Source organism: Orbilia oligospora (genome assembly GCF_000225545.1).
Source record: "Orbilia oligospora ATCC 24927 unplaced genomic scaffold scaffold00054, whole genome shotgun sequence".
Taxonomy (NCBI): Eukaryota; Fungi; Ascomycota; class Orbiliomycetes; order Orbiliales; family Orbiliaceae; genus Orbilia; species Orbilia oligospora.
This window is the reverse complement of record NW_011645611.1, coordinates 2,399,896-2,415,220: the sequence shown is the minus strand read 5'-3', so window position 1 is coordinate 2,415,220 and position 15,325 is coordinate 2,399,896. Positions and strand designations below refer to the sequence as shown.

The window sequence follows — 15,325 nt, the reverse complement described above, 5'->3', positions numbered from 1 at the left end:
ATCTGCGGTCATATATGCATGATGGGGTCAGCTTGGGTGTTTATGTCTATGCTGCCTGGTATAATATCGATCTGAGGAATTGGGATTGGTTCTTATGTAGGTATATATAGGGCTGTAGAGCTATAATGTGGAGGTCAGATAGCTTAGCTTAGCTATCAATTGGAAGTTAACGGGTTTCAGATTGATTTTTATTGTATTACTCGAGTTCTATAGTAGGGCTGACATGTTCGGTCGTGTCTGCGATATATTGAATTACATGTATACTTCTTCCAGAAGCTATCCGTCTTACCTTTCGGCCTCTGCGAGAAATACTAGCTTAATCGACCGACCATAGAAATATTGTCCGACGGGCATCTTCACGTGGCATCAACGACCCCCCCTGTCATGTTATGATGGATGCATGGTCTTTTGTATGAGGTATATTATACATCCAACACGCATGATGGGAACGAGGAGCAACAGGTACCCTCAACCTCCATCATATCGTATCATTCCATTCCATTCCAATGCATAAAAAAGAAAAAACAAAAAAACAAGTTCAAGCTTAAGAAGAGCGCCGTGATATCGCATTGGCAAGCAAGCTAGGTAAAGTACATTGTAGAGGTTCCATGTTTCGAGAGGCTTCCCTTCGAAAACATGAAACGAGCATTGTTAGCTGTTTGCCCGGCGCCAATCTAGTCTGCGAGGGGTATAGTCCAAGCGGAGTTTTTTTGGATATGCAATTGACTCTCGAGGAACAGCTTTCGATGCGGTTGACTGTACACACTCGAAGCACCCTTGGCACCAGCCAGCTCATACCATACATACCCTTCCTTCCTTCGATTCTTCCCCTCTGTATGTATGTATGTATGTAGTGTATCTGTAAGTCCGGTCATATCATCGCAGCGGGTGTCCATGTACAGGCATGATTCAGATACATACATACATACATACATACATACATACATACATACATACATACATACATACGTACAGTACATAAGCACTATGTATGTATGTACTTACATGTACATGTAGCCTTGGGAAACTTCCATGCCGCAGGATGTTTATGTCAGTATGTACGCATGGATAGTCTTTCTTTCCTGCTGCTCTTCTTTCCCTTCTCATCGATTCACTTTTTTTGATCTGATTGATATTCCGCTTCCCGCATTCAGCCAATTGGGTCTCGAGGCGGTTAAGTCGCACGCAGACAGCGGGGGCTTGACAGGCGAGAGGGAAGTAAGTCGACGCCCGCTCTAATCTGTATCTATCGATTATTCCTGGTCCGTATTAGTTTAGTATCTGTCTTTTTTTTTTTGTAATTTTTGTAATACTGTACAGAGTACTGTTTTTTTTTTGGTGCGAGAGGGATCCCTTCCTTGGGATTCGGGGCATTTTCCAAAGCCATCCGGCCACTCAAGCAGCGACGAGTGAGGTTTCCCCGAAGTAGCTAGCTCTTAGTCAAAATATTAATAACTGCTAAGTTAACAAGACCCAGGGCCGTTAACGTTTCTTTTCTGTTGTTCGACAGCTAGCTGGTTAGTAAGTTAGTCAGTTTATGGAGCTGCTGCTGGTGCACTGGTGATTTTTATCACTCACCTCTCTCCCACAGGCGCTACTCGCCCAACCACCACCTCTCATTTCATCTCCACCTTTTCCTCACACACGGTCGTGCTCCTGAACGGGGGAAAAGCCATCAAATAGGGAGGATAGCAAAAGTAAGCTCTTCGACAGCTGACCAGCCGAAGACTTTTCATCTTTTTTTTGTCTCCCAGCCTGTCCTTCCCTTTCGATTCACCGCCCGTTGTCTTCTTGTTTTTCTCCCTCAGCGGGAACCCTGATCGACGGTAATATCCAGGGTTCTACTGCTTGCGAATCTATCCACCTGTGATTCCGATTCCAGAGTTATCGTGTCGACCCACCGACAACGACGACGACGACGACGACGATATCTTTCCCGCGATAGGTTCTATTAAGGTAAGGCACTTCTCGATATACTTTGTTTATATACCATTGATGCCGTTGTTCCTACATTTTCTCATTCTCATCTTGTCTCTTCTCGTCTCGTCTCTCTCTTTTATTTTTCTTCTGGCGGCTTCCGCTTTATTTGTATTATTCTGCTCCGCTTAGCTAGTCTAGATCTTGTTTAGCTGACTTATCCGCAAGAATCTAGAATCTACTTGGCAGGAGGACATAGATAAGGAGCTCACGGACGATATTGCCGACCGCGTCTCTTAAAATCCCACCATACCAGTTCCTAGAGGTTCCTGGAACTTAACGGTCTCGCTCTTTCGAATTCTAGTTTCACAAGGATTCGATTGTAGTTTTCTGTCTGGGTCACCAAATTTACATACGAAAGCTGAATTCGAAGAGCCGCCCGGCCCTGGAGCTATCGCGCCAGTTTCGATCAACTTTTTTTACGGCCGTCTATTTCTCTTTTAACGATATTCATTTACATTCCATTTCCATTTCCCTCTTTTTTTTCATTCATTTCTTCGATCCTTCTGTGGTCTTCGATTGTTTTTTTTCTCTCCCCTCCAAAATAATCACTAAATCCCGCCGGCTTGACCATCCGTCCTAATTTTTTTGACTCGAAGTCGTTCGTATCTTCAATTTTCGCATCGCTTTGCAGGATACCCAAGATAGTTTTTCCTTCTTCTCCGAATTCTCGACCAGCGCGACAACAGAGCTGTATAAACTGGCCATTCTTCAAGAGCTCGGGAAGATAATTCGGTCGTCAAAGCTTAACGACCTATAGACATAGTGCGAAAGAAAAACAATTCCTATCCTTAACGACCAAGGTAAGTTTTTTTTTTCCCCTCTCTTAGTCTGAATTGGCTATCGATTTAGTGTGTGGCAGATGTTATGCGTCCGACGTCTAGATCCTTCGAGATGCCCATCGCTGACAGGTTTCGTATAGCTGCATATAACGACGTATAATTGTGCTTTTCGACATAATCAAGCTCCAATTGCATATACATCCCTACATACGAACGGCTAGCCAATCGAAGCGACGAACCTAACGACCAACTGTCCATTTCCTCTGACGGAATCTATAATCCTTTTTTTTATTTATATTCCACACCTCAATCTCTCTTTTTTGGATCATTTTGTTCAAAAAATTGCAAGATATATATAAATATAAAAACCCGGACGAAAAAAATATTTTCAACTATAAAAAATTATATCTCGAAAGACATCGAAATTACGCCCAGCCCACCACTTTTTATAAACATTAACTCTGGGCCTATCGATATCGACAAACACTGACGGGAAGGAGCCCCTCCTTACTTCAAGGACATTTCTTGTCACCTTCTGCACCAGCTTGCAGCAAGCAGCACTCTGCAGGCCATCTTGCGGCATTCCCATCCACTCCACTGAATTTTTTTCTTCGCTGCAAGCTACTGCATCCGGCTTGAGTGACCCAATCAGGTACCGACAACGCACAAAGGCCAATTGCGGGCTGAACCGTTTCCCGCACGACCACTCCCTCGAGGGAAAAATATAGCGGGTATGTAGTACTCTTTTCTTTTTCGCCTGTGTTTTGTTTGATATTTTTTTATGTGTGGAAGAGATGGGAGGGACTGCCTTTACACAGACTCTCTTTAGCGTCCTTCACCCCCCTGTTGTTGGGATGAGATATAGAATATCTCCAATCAGGCGTGCTGTAGGATGGTATCTTGTGATGGGGGGGAAGGCCTCATGACATGATTGTCAAGCTTTTCGGATTAGGTAGATGAGTTCCCTTCGATTCTCACTCCACCACGCGAATTTTTTGAGTTATCGTCCAACATGATAGCTTAAATTTGTTTTTGGAGGGGGAGGAAGAACGGAGGCTAGTGGTTTTAGTCAATTGTGGGTTGCTCATGGTGTCGTAATCTGCGTCTTGCGGGGGGGTGCACATTTCGCATTATCGGTGTAACGAGCTAAAAGTGGCGTGGGGATATTCCTCCCGATTCTTATTTTTCCCCTTCTAAGGGTCTTTTATATGTGGACTTGCCGACCACGTATTATTAGCAGCTATTACTACCTACCTACTATTACTATACCTTTTTTTGTTTGAATCGTCAGTTATATCAGCGGGATGACTAAATTTGATTGATTATTTGCAGTTTTATAGCTTAGCTATTCGGACCTACTCGGAGTCGTTCTTGTTACCTCCCTCTGGTCAAGGTCTACAATTCTTTTCTTTTCTACTTTTTGACCTTCAATCTTTCGAAAATGGCCCAGACATCATCATCCTCTTACTCGTTCTTCGATTCACCGTTATACCACCCGTCAGTGAAGGACACCATGCATGGAAACCTAGGACCCCTGGAAGATGAGGAATCCCGAAGATCGCCTGGCATCGAAGCCGCCGGGGATAACCTCAACTCACCGGCAGAAGGCTCGTCGGTAGGCGGCGGAATTATAAACGAAAATTCCGCATCATCTGAATACGGCGATAGGAATTCTCGAGAGACGTACTCGGCGCAGGATTTCCACCAAGAATTTTCTACAGACTTTTCCGCGGATTATTCCCAGGAACCCATCCGAGAGGAGCCGTCGAGAGGGCATTACCAGAAACCGTCCAGGAGTTCCTTTGGATCGGCAGGCCATGGTGGTGAGGAAGTGCAGGAAATTGTTAAAGAGGATAGATTGCCCATTGCGCCTTCTCCGCCTCCTGCTGTTGCTCCTGCTACTTCTGCTACTTCTTCACATGTTTCGAATACGGAGATGCATAGCCATCCGGATCCAGATCAGAACCAGACACCGGTTCCTTCACAAAGTGGATTATCTGCTCCACCGCATGTGCAACATATCCAGCAGAGCCCACAACAGCAGCAGCAACAGCAACAGCAACAACAGCAAGGTGACGTAGAACAGCAACAGACGGATTTTTTACCCTCTGAATTCGTCGAGCCTAAATTTATAAGCATCCCGTCACCGATGGTCCAACAGCAAGTCGTCCAGCTGCAGCAAAGACGTGAACAGCCAGAACTTGAAGTAGACGCGATACAATCGCAACAAGTTGCACAGCAGCTAGAACACGATATGTCTCCAAGATCACAGACATCGCAGCATAGTCAGGCGCACAGTCAGGCGCATAGTCAGGCGCATAGCCAAGCACATAGCCAAGCTCCCACGCACAGCTACAGAGATACAGCACCATCCCCAGCGGGATCTGTTTCTTCGCTACTGCAGTCGAGTTCGCCAGAGATTTTTATGCATCAAAACAGACAGCCTAGAACTTCTTTTTCATCGGGAATACATTCGCAAATGATTATTGGACGTGGGGCAGAGCCGCAGAGGGATGCCAATGCTTTTGCTCCTTCGTCTTATGAATCGACATATTCGGTGGGGCAGCCGAGGCCAGATTTCCCTAATTTTAGTAGGACGACGAGTCAGTCGCATGAAGGCGGTGTTTCGCTTGATAGTCGCGAGGAGCAACAGCAGCAGCAACAACAACAACAGCAGCAGCAGCAGCAGCAGCAGAATGGGCCGTGGGGCAGCGCTCGGATTGGTGGAAGCACTGGGATGCGGCATGCAAGTTTTGGTAGTAGCACGAGTCCTGTAAGCGCACGTGGCAGCGAGAGTTTAATGGCCACGCTTGCTAGTGCGAAAGAATCGGGAAGTGCTGGGGTCATTGCTAGACCGACGCCGCCTAGTACGACTGGAAGTGCTGCGAAAGATGGGCAATCTGGTGGATATGCTCCACCCAGTGTGATTCCTCCTAAGCATGTGCAGCAGGAGCAGCAGCGACAAGGAATTTCGACGCACCATCATCATCACCAGCAGGGGGTTATGCATGGTGAGGGGCAATTGAAGGACCATAATTCGTTTGGACCAGCTTTTCAGAGCCGTCCCATCCAGCAGCAGCAGCAGCAGCAGCTACCAATTCAACATCCTAGCCAGGGCTCAAAACCTACTGCCCATCACTCGTCTGGGTCGGGTATCTTATCACCGTCGTCGCAGTTATCATCTTATCCGTTTACCCCTCAAGCTATTGGCACACAATCTTCTGCCACATCATCAACAGCTGCAGCGCCCGGGGGTGGTGGCAGGTTTCAAGGCGGCAAGCCAGAGGCGCCGTCACCGGCTGGAAGCGGGACGTCATATGGAAATTCCCCTCTTCCAATGCTTCATAATGTACCTCCACCTGCCCCGTCTGCTCCACCTCCAACTGAGAGGTATCAGATGCCACCTGGTGTTGCCCAGGCTTTTAACGCTGTTAAGGACTCTTCTAGAGAGGAGTATCCTACTCAGACTCACTTCAGTCCAACAAAGCCTGGGAATGTTATGAGCGCTGGTAGCAGTTCATTGAATCCGAATAGACTCTCTGGTGGATATCCGAAGACACAATCTCACGGCGCCCCACCTAAAAATAGTCCCAAATTGACCGGTAGCATTGGTGGTGTTCAACTGGGCTCTGCGAACGGAGGCAAGGGATTTAGTGGCATTGGAGGACATCTAGGTGGTACTAACGGTGGTACCTATATCGTCGGTGGGGTCAAAATACCCACCTCGTCACTCGAATTACCCCGCCCTCCAAGTATATTCGAAGAGGACCCGATCCCAGCGGAATATCGTCCCAACAAGAGAATTCAAAGCGCAGACCAAGAGTCAATTGACGGCCGATTAGGACGACTTCCCGAGAAACCTGGTTCCGGAGCGAGTAATTATAGTACCGGCCAACCTTCCCATATCGGACGAGGTATCCTCGGCGAGAGCCCCGTGCGGACCCAGGGGCTTGGGAGCATACCTGCGCAAAGCAGCTCAAGGGACTACACCTCCCCGCCCATGCCATCTTTGGGTAGCGGATCGCTCGCTGGTAGCACAAAAGAGAGCGTAATGCGTGGTCACTGGGGCTCCACCGGGGCGACTTCCATCCCCGCTGCACGCCAACGCAACAGTAGCGGGGATGCTTCTGCTTCTTCGTCCCATTTAAAAAACCAAGTCTACGACGATCATTCCTACCAGCGACAGGATGAACCGCGCGACCACTCTCGACCACGAGATCAGTCTCAGTCGGGATTAAGCTCCTCTGCCAGCGGACTCGGAGAGGCTAGAAATTACGTTGGAGAATATCAATCCCCTCCTCTACCCACACATGCACAGAGAGAACATCGCCTGTCGCAGACTTACGACCCACAGTCTGGACCACGGCCTGGCCACTTCCTCCAACATCTTCACTCACAAATGCATGCGGCAACGGAGAGGGGTCAGCAACAGCAGCAACAGCAGCAGCAGCAGCAGCAGTACTCTCAACAGCAACAGCAACAGCAACAACAGCAAGTGCCGCCACCGCCACAACAAAGTCATAATTGGCCGACGAGCAGTAGTGCTGGGTCTGGATCCTCGTTCCATGGCAGCAGACTAGGCGGTGCACATCAGCAGCAGACACCTCAGCAGTCGCATTCGCAGGCTAGCACGCACCAGAACAGTCTTCCACGACATATTCTAACCTCACCGCCTGCCAATCCCATGTCGCCGGATGTATATCAACATACTAACCCGAGCGTGGGCCCTACACCGGAACTTCCTATCCTCTCTCACCCTTCGCTTCGACGGACAGAGAGTATGGACCAAAAGGATACGGAAGACGATTATTTCGACTCGCTATCCTCGTTATACCCGACATTACCAACCGACCATCTCCGATCGCTCCATAAATTCGCTCTCTTCCTTTGCGACGATGCCATGGCCGGTGATTCGGTTGACAAACTGAGGGAGTTCTTGAGGGCTAATAATAGGTCATCGCAGAACTACTCTAGCTATGAGGATAACGAAGAGGTTTTGGATGCGCAGGAGAAGCTGAGGAAGATTACCGATGCAAGAATGAAGAAGTGGATCGAGTGGATTGACCAAGAGGAAGTGGAGAGGAAGAAGCAGGCCGGAGCTGGGTTACAGAAGATTGTCAATGAAAATCCGAAGGGTAATGGATGTGAGTATATGATCTTTGTAAAGGTGATGGTATTGAGATGTACTAACAGTAACTAGCGCTTACGGGAACTACTTATAATGATCGCGATGATACTCCTACGGATGAAGAAGCAATGGCTAGAAAAGAGGGTATGCGCTTCCATCTGTCTACATTGTATCGCTGATTGGGAACTAATTTTCATTTTTCAATAGCTCTTGCATCTCCAGTTCACTCTAAGAAGTCAGAGGTCATTGGTCACAAGCACCTCGAGGTCGAAGAGGACGAGAAACGACCGATTTCACCACCAGAGAACCTTCTTTCGCCTTCCCCGACACCGACATACATCCAAGTTGCAAAGGCGCCAAAGGTGGATCTCGTCTTGCAGATGCCACGACCAATTGTCACAGTTCCGACCATGAAATTGGATCCCAGTAATAGGCGACAGGATGATGAAATGTCCACTGTGGCTGACAGCGAGATGGGCGACGCCGCGGACTTTGGATCCTATAGTCAATATGCTGTTCCATCGAACGGGAATTACAGACCCATTGATCCAAAGGCTCTTGCGACATTGCTTACAACATTCAATCGTGGGAATGCAACCCGCCACAGCGGCCTTGTTTCCGGCCCGACATCACCTTCGCAAGATATCCCGCCACTGCTTCATGCAGCTTATGCAGCTCTAGAAACGGCAACAAATAGTCCATCGCTCGAAACATACCTCAACGACGCCCGTCGCGGTCTTGAACAGAAGACTATCAACCTCGCTCGAGATGCTGAGTCGGAAGCTGTATCCCGTCGCCAACTTCATCAACAACAGACGAATATGTACTACAGCACCCGTCGATACACACCTGACGAACTTCAGAGCGCCAATATTGAGTTCGAAAAGAGTGAGGCAAAGATTAAACTCGAGATGGAGAAGAAAGCATACCTTCTTTTCGAAAACGAGTATGTTGAGGTCTGTTATAAGGATGTTAAGCGCCAGCTTGAGATTTTGGGTGGAAAGTGGTATGAAGAAGTCAGGATATGGTTGATCGGTGCCGCTGCTTCAGCGAAGACAACAACGGCTTTGGATTACCACCTCATTCTTGAGTGTATCGACCTCCTCAACAAGTTCTTCGAGACAATGGAGCAACATGAACATGTGCTACAGAACTTGGTGTCAGAGAGAAACGGACGTTATCTTCACGTTTCGATTGCGCCACTACTACAGTTTGGTGATACAGTTCGTGCGCAGGATGCGGAGCGTAGATTCTGGGCGGACGAGCAGGAACGACAGCTAATCGCTAAGAAGGATTCGCTCAAGCGGGCCAAGGAGCATTCTACCACTATTGAGATGGTTGTTACAGATGTAATCCGTGGGCTCAAGCGGAAGTACGAAGAGGTTGTTGATGGAATCAATAACGTGATCTTCCAGTTCCCACAATCGGTTATTCCGGATTTGTTCAGACGGTTCTTCGAGTTTGACAAGAATAGGAATTTACCGCCTGCTCACCATTCCGAAGCCGACTTTGTAGTCCCCAAACCGATCATCGAGTTACTAAGGGATGGAACGCAGAATATGAGTGATCTGCTCGGGCTGATGAAGTTGGCGATGGAGTTCCAAAATAAACCACAGATCAAGATGTGTGAAGCCAAATGTTCTCTGCAGGTGGCGGAGGAACATGCACAGACAGCTGGAGTTACTTCGCCGTCTCAGACGAGTAATGCTTGTTCGGCTGGGCTTGGAAAAGTGTGGCCACCGGAGCTGAAGAGGTTGCGCGAGGAGCAGAACGCAAAGTTGGCGGGCATACAAGAGGATCTGATCGATATCCTTAGACGGTTGAATGCGATGGTTTCGGCGTTCGAGAAGGATCCTAGATTACCTAGCTCCCTTGCCTCGGGACAACAACATTCGAACCAGCACGCAAGTCAACATTCAAGCCAGCATTATGCGCCGGCGCCTCCACAGCCACAACAACAGTCTCAGGTCCAGCAGCAGGTCCAGCAGCAACAGTCATCACATGGACATCATCATTCGCAGAGTTGGCAGGGTCCTGCTGAATTGGATGCTTCGAACCATCAGGGTGGGAATGGGATGTATAATGAGAATAGATGGAGTGCTGGGTCATTATCTGGCCTTGGAGGGTTGACGGGACATCAAATAGGGCACGGAGGTCATGGGCTACATGCATCGCAATCGCACCAGCAACAACAGCAGCAGCAACAACAACAGCAACAGCCGGGGTTGTTGCACCATCAGTCGCAGATGCATAGTCAACATGTGACGCAGCAGCAGCAGCAGGGACTTGGTGGGCATCATGGAGGGTTAGGTGGTCTACCTAGCGGATTGCATTCGTTGGTTCAACAGCAGGGTGGTCATTTGGGAGGACAAGGGTTGGGGGGTGGATATTTGCAGCAGCAGCAGCCGCAACAAAGAGGGTCGCAGATGGGTGGACATATAGGTGGTCATCAGGGGGGACAGCAGGGAGTTCAACCAGGGGGTGTTCCGGCGTTGAGGACTATGCTTGGGAACTTGAGGGCTGTAAGTAATGGATTTCAATCTTGAAAAGAAATTTCGAGTTTTTACTGGGATATTGAGTGCTAATAGAATTTTCATTAGGGGGGACATAATTATGGACTTTCGCAGGGTTCGTCAAGCGGTGGTGGAGGAGGAGGTAATGGTGGCGGCGGTGGTGGTGGAGCAGGAGGGTATGGTGCATACTCTGGGGGTCAGGGGATATGGCATGGAAGCGGCAATGGACAGTAGAGTTGTCTGTGTGGCTGCGCTATGATAGTTTTACGATGTTAAGGGGAACTTTTTTTTTTCATGAGGTGTCTTTTATAAGGGGGATATCAACTTTTGCAGTGGATGTTAGATACCAGATCGTTGGATGTGGATAGTTTTTTTTTTTTTTAACTTCATTTCATTTGATTTTCTAAGATACATTTTCTGATATTTTTATTTTTTTGCCAATTGATTTACTTTTATTGGTTGACATTATTTTGTCTGTCTGTCTGTCTTTCTTGAACGGGCTTTTTTGGGGGGTTTTCTATATGATGGTTGATGTTGAATCTTTGGTTTATTTGGAGGATTAAGTCTTACTTGAGGAATTGGTTGTATACTCGATGATCCTGGTGATTGTTGATATGCTGAGATTGATTGTAGAGCCTAGGTTTTATAATGCTGGAATCTGATTGAGGATATAGGTTTAGATGTTTTTAAACCCAAATTTTTTTTTTTGGTACAAATACATCAGATATTGGGCTAGTATATTGTGATATGATAAACATCGAGGCTGGTCCTCATGATATCGATGCGTGTGAGGTTTACCCACGACTTTTTTATATCCTAGATATACGGTTGCAATATATGACTATAGGGTTACTTACGTCTCTATGTAGCTAGTACCTAGGTAGATAGATACATTGATAAAATCAAACGCCCTATAGGAATCTAAGCGCCAATTTCAACTTAAACAAAAATTCTCGCGATTGGTAGTCTTTCTTTTTTGTTTTCCTTGTTTAAAAAATGTAGAAAACCTCCTGTGCTACCTTACCGAAAACTTACCGATTTCCAATCGGATCCGGGGGGAGGGGGTAGAACCGGCAACCAAGTTTCTGCAGCCTAGTTAGCCTCGTCCTTGGAGAGATGATATATATATGAGATGATATGATAATTGTACGACGTGTGACAAGTATATCGATGAGGCGGTGTGACATAAACCTTTTTTTTTTTTTCTGGCACGGGAGTACGGCAGTCCGGCATATCGTGTGATTCTTATACCGTCTTTTTTTTTTTTTTTGCTGCTTAATGTAAGTACATACTTCGTCATGGGCTTATATGCGTTTAATACGAGGGTAGCTTTGGAGGGGGTTTGGCGATGCATATGTTATGTCCGTATGTAAGTATGTATTGCAACTTCGATGCCGGACCCCGCAGTTTGTTAATTGGTGGGTGTAGACCTGTGCTGGTATATTATATGTCGGATGTTAGGAGTAGTGTGGGTAGGCCGAGGGGCCGATATGTTAAAATGCGGGAAATCTTTTGAAAAGATTTTAAACGGTCAAGGAAATATTTTGGGAGAAGAAGGTCTTGGAAGATGCATGTCGGCGCGGAGACAAGTGTGGTTTTATAATTATATACTGTAAGTTATAGTTTAGAAAAATGCTAATGTCCGGTCGAGGTATTTTACGCATTTTTGGTTAAACTCGACTCGTTCATGACCGATATATCTTGTCGCCCCGATAGAGAGCTTCGTAAAATTGAAATCAATAAATATATTAAAATGTTACTAAACCCGAGTTAGATCTGGATCTCTAATCTATAGTTACTCAGATAGTTAGAGCTGCACCGGCTCCTACAGATCTCAAAAGATCCGAAGCTCCGACTGCCCGACTTTTCTGACTAACGAGCTTAAAATGAAAGGAGGGTGATATAAGCTTTCCCTCGTCCACCTTGGCCCCAACGGTTAACAAGCTCTGGTTGGTAAAAAAGAAGAAGGATGCGCTGCAAGGTCGCCACGAAATGGGGTCATTGCCATGAAATTAGATCACCTAAGCATTGGCATCAATAGGAAACCAGTCGTTTGGGTTCATATGGCCCAAAACGATATTTTATGTTTTTTTTTGAGGAAAGGGATATATCCGAGAGGATCGGTGGACGGAGGTTGTGCCTGGCCGGAACGTTGAAGTTCCGGTGAAGATTACCGGAAGGGGTATTGACATCGCCTAAACGGGGAATAATCCCAATTAGTTCGTACCTGAGTGTATATAAATCATAAATCATGCTTTTTTTTTGGAAATAGCTAGGGGGGTTTGATACACGATAGTGGGTCCTTTGAGGGTGCGCGCGCAAAGGATAGAAACTTGCTGGTGATAATATAATATAATTTCTCCGGGTTGGTTAGAATACGGGTTTTTTGGGGCCACATAGGTGGACTTTGCGGATTTTAATTAATTCTTTTTCTTTGTGATGCATGATGAAGGGTAGTATATATTTCGGAGATGTTCCCGAGGAACGTTCTATTCTCGATTCGTTTTTACTATTATTCCTTTTCGACATTCACTCTGGAACTAAAAGTCGGAGTTCAGATTTTGGATTTTTATTTTGTATCTGTACTTCTTAGTTTGCAATTACATAAGAACTTACTTAAGTGATTGTTGCACAGAAAATGTTAAGTTTTTTTTTTTTTTTTTTTTTTTTTTTTCTATGGTTGGTTTAAACGTTTTTGTCTCGATGTCGATGTCTTTGGATATCGAATCATGGGCTTTGTGTCTTTCTACCTTCGTACGAGCTCGAGGAGACATCCCTGCCCCTTTGAGGTTTCCCAACACTGACAACCCAAAATATAGACACTCCTTTTTTATATAGTCGACGTTTTGAAACAGAAATACATTATAGAACGGCAAGGAGGAATTTAAACATTCACTATGGAGCCCTTACCAGAACTAGACCGGGTGGTATCCCATATGTCCACTCGGAGCCAGAAAAATCACAAACAGACGGACACGGAGAAATCATTAGAAGCAGAAAATCGAAAGCTGGAGGAAGCAGAAACACGGCTGGTCGATCAAGATACTCAGAACCTTACACGGAGCCAGAGTCGAACGAATAGAGGCACCGATCTGGAAAAGAATGAACAGGATGTCCCTGGGAGTTCTATGTCGAATGCAGATACTCTTGCAGAAAACGATCCTTATGTCGTTAAATGGCATGGTAATGACGACCCTGAAAGTCCGATGAACTGGCCGATGAGTAGGAAGTGGAAGAATATGGGAGTCATCTCGTTGATCACTTTGATTACTCCGCTTGCTTCATCTATGTTTGCGCCCGCAATTCCAGAGGTTATGAGGGATTTCCAGAATCGGAGTACGACGTTGAGTTCTTTCATTGTTTCTGTCTACCTACTTGGATTTGCGGTCGGTCCTATCATCATTGCACCATTGTCGGAATTATACGGACGTAGATGGGTATATATCGGCTGCAACTACCTTTTCACGGTTTTCACAATTGCTTGTGGACGGTCGACATCGATTGGCATGTTGATTGCCTTCCGTCTCTTGGCTGGAGCTGCTGGTTGTGCACCGCTCACTCTGGGTGGTGGATCGATTGCCGATATGATTCCTTTTGAACAACGTGGAAAGTTTATGGCGATATACGGTATGGGACCGCTTATGGGACCTATCATTGGTCCTATCGCCGGCGGTTACCTGGGAGCTGATGCTGGCTGGCGATGGATCTTTTACGTACTCGCTATCGCTCTCGGAGTCATTTCGATCGTTTCTACATTTGTCTTGGACGAGACCCATCACCCGACATTGTTGAGGCACAAGGCGAGACAGCTGAATCAAGATAACAATACCGACAAGTACAAGTCCATGTACCATAGCGACTTACCAACGAAGGAGGTGTTCACCCGGGCTATCTGGCGTCCGCTCAAGATGTTGGTGTTTTCACCAATTATCTTGCTGCTTTCGCTATACATGTCTGTTGTCTATGGGTACCTTTATCTATTGTTCACCACGTTTTATATCGTCTTTCAAGGTTTCTATGGGTTCTCGACTGGGTCCGTGGGCTTGTCGTATTTGGGGATTGGTGTTGGTTCTTTCTTGGGATTGATCATCTTCGGCGTCTTGAACGATAAGGTGTACGTCCGACTCAGGGAGAAGAACGGTGGCGACAGTAAGTATTCCGAATTTCTTCTTTCAGGTTCTAGCATTTATTTTTCCGGAGAGATTACTGACATCCGATTTGTGTAGAACCGGAATATCGTCTACCTATGCTTACATACTCGTCCTGGCTTATTCCGGTTGGAATGTTCATGTGGGTCTCACATAAGTCACCATGCATTATGCCTATTTGACATATATGCGATTTTCGTTTTTTAAATTTCTCTGACTAATCATTTTATATTCTTTACAGATACGGCTGGACGGCGGAGAAGCGAGTTCACTGGATTGCGCCGATTATTGGTACTAGCTTTGTCGGTCTCGGAATGTTGGCGGCATTTATGCCCATCCAGAGTTACCTCGTCGATGCATTCTCGTTCTATGCTGCCAGCGCTATTGGCGCCAATACCATTTTGAGATCTACGCTCGGTGCATTGCTGCCTTTGGCAGGTGTTCCTATGTACGATGCTCTCGGAGTCGGACCGGGAAATAGTTTGCTAGGTGGAATTGCGATTTTGATGATTCCGATTCCATTCTTTTTCCAAAAGTGAGTATACTGGCCACCACCCTCCCTCTCTCTCTTGGTTAAGTGCCTGGTCAACGTTGAACTTAACTAATCAATCGGGGCAATTTCTAGATATGGTGAAAGGATCCGTGAGAGGTATAAGGTCGATTTTGATTGATCAATTGATTTATCACAAGCATGATATATCACTTACGCGCTTTTTGTTTTATTCGTTCATACGCATAACGGCCGACAAGAACAGAACTTCTAGAGTAATATTATTT

The 15,325-nt window shown here is 46.4% G+C and overlaps 2 protein-coding genes across 2 annotated transcripts; both read left to right on the top strand.

Annotated features, from left to right (window-relative positions):
* Nucleotides 1-4,200: 4,200 nt before the first annotated feature.
* Nucleotides 4,201-10,634, top strand: AOL_s00054g727 (uncharacterized protein; the record flags this gene model as incomplete). Its single annotated transcript, XM_011122043.1, has 4 exons — nucleotides 4,201-7,903; nucleotides 7,960-8,031; nucleotides 8,095-10,409; nucleotides 10,488-10,634. The coding sequence occupies 4 exons, from the start codon at nucleotides 4,201-4,203 to the stop codon at nucleotides 10,632-10,634; spliced, it is 6,237 nt and encodes a 2,078-aa protein (XP_011120345.1).
* Nucleotides 10,635-13,297: 2,663 nt separating this feature from the next.
* Nucleotides 13,298-15,219, top strand: AOL_s00054g726 (uncharacterized protein; the record flags this gene model as incomplete). Its single annotated transcript, XM_011122042.1, has 4 exons — nucleotides 13,298-14,549; nucleotides 14,627-14,690; nucleotides 14,790-15,083; nucleotides 15,174-15,219. 4 exons carry the CDS (start codon nucleotides 13,298-13,300, stop codon nucleotides 15,217-15,219), a joined length of 1,656 nt encoding a protein of 551 aa, XP_011120344.1.
* Between the last annotated feature and the right edge of the window lie 106 nt (nucleotides 15,220-15,325).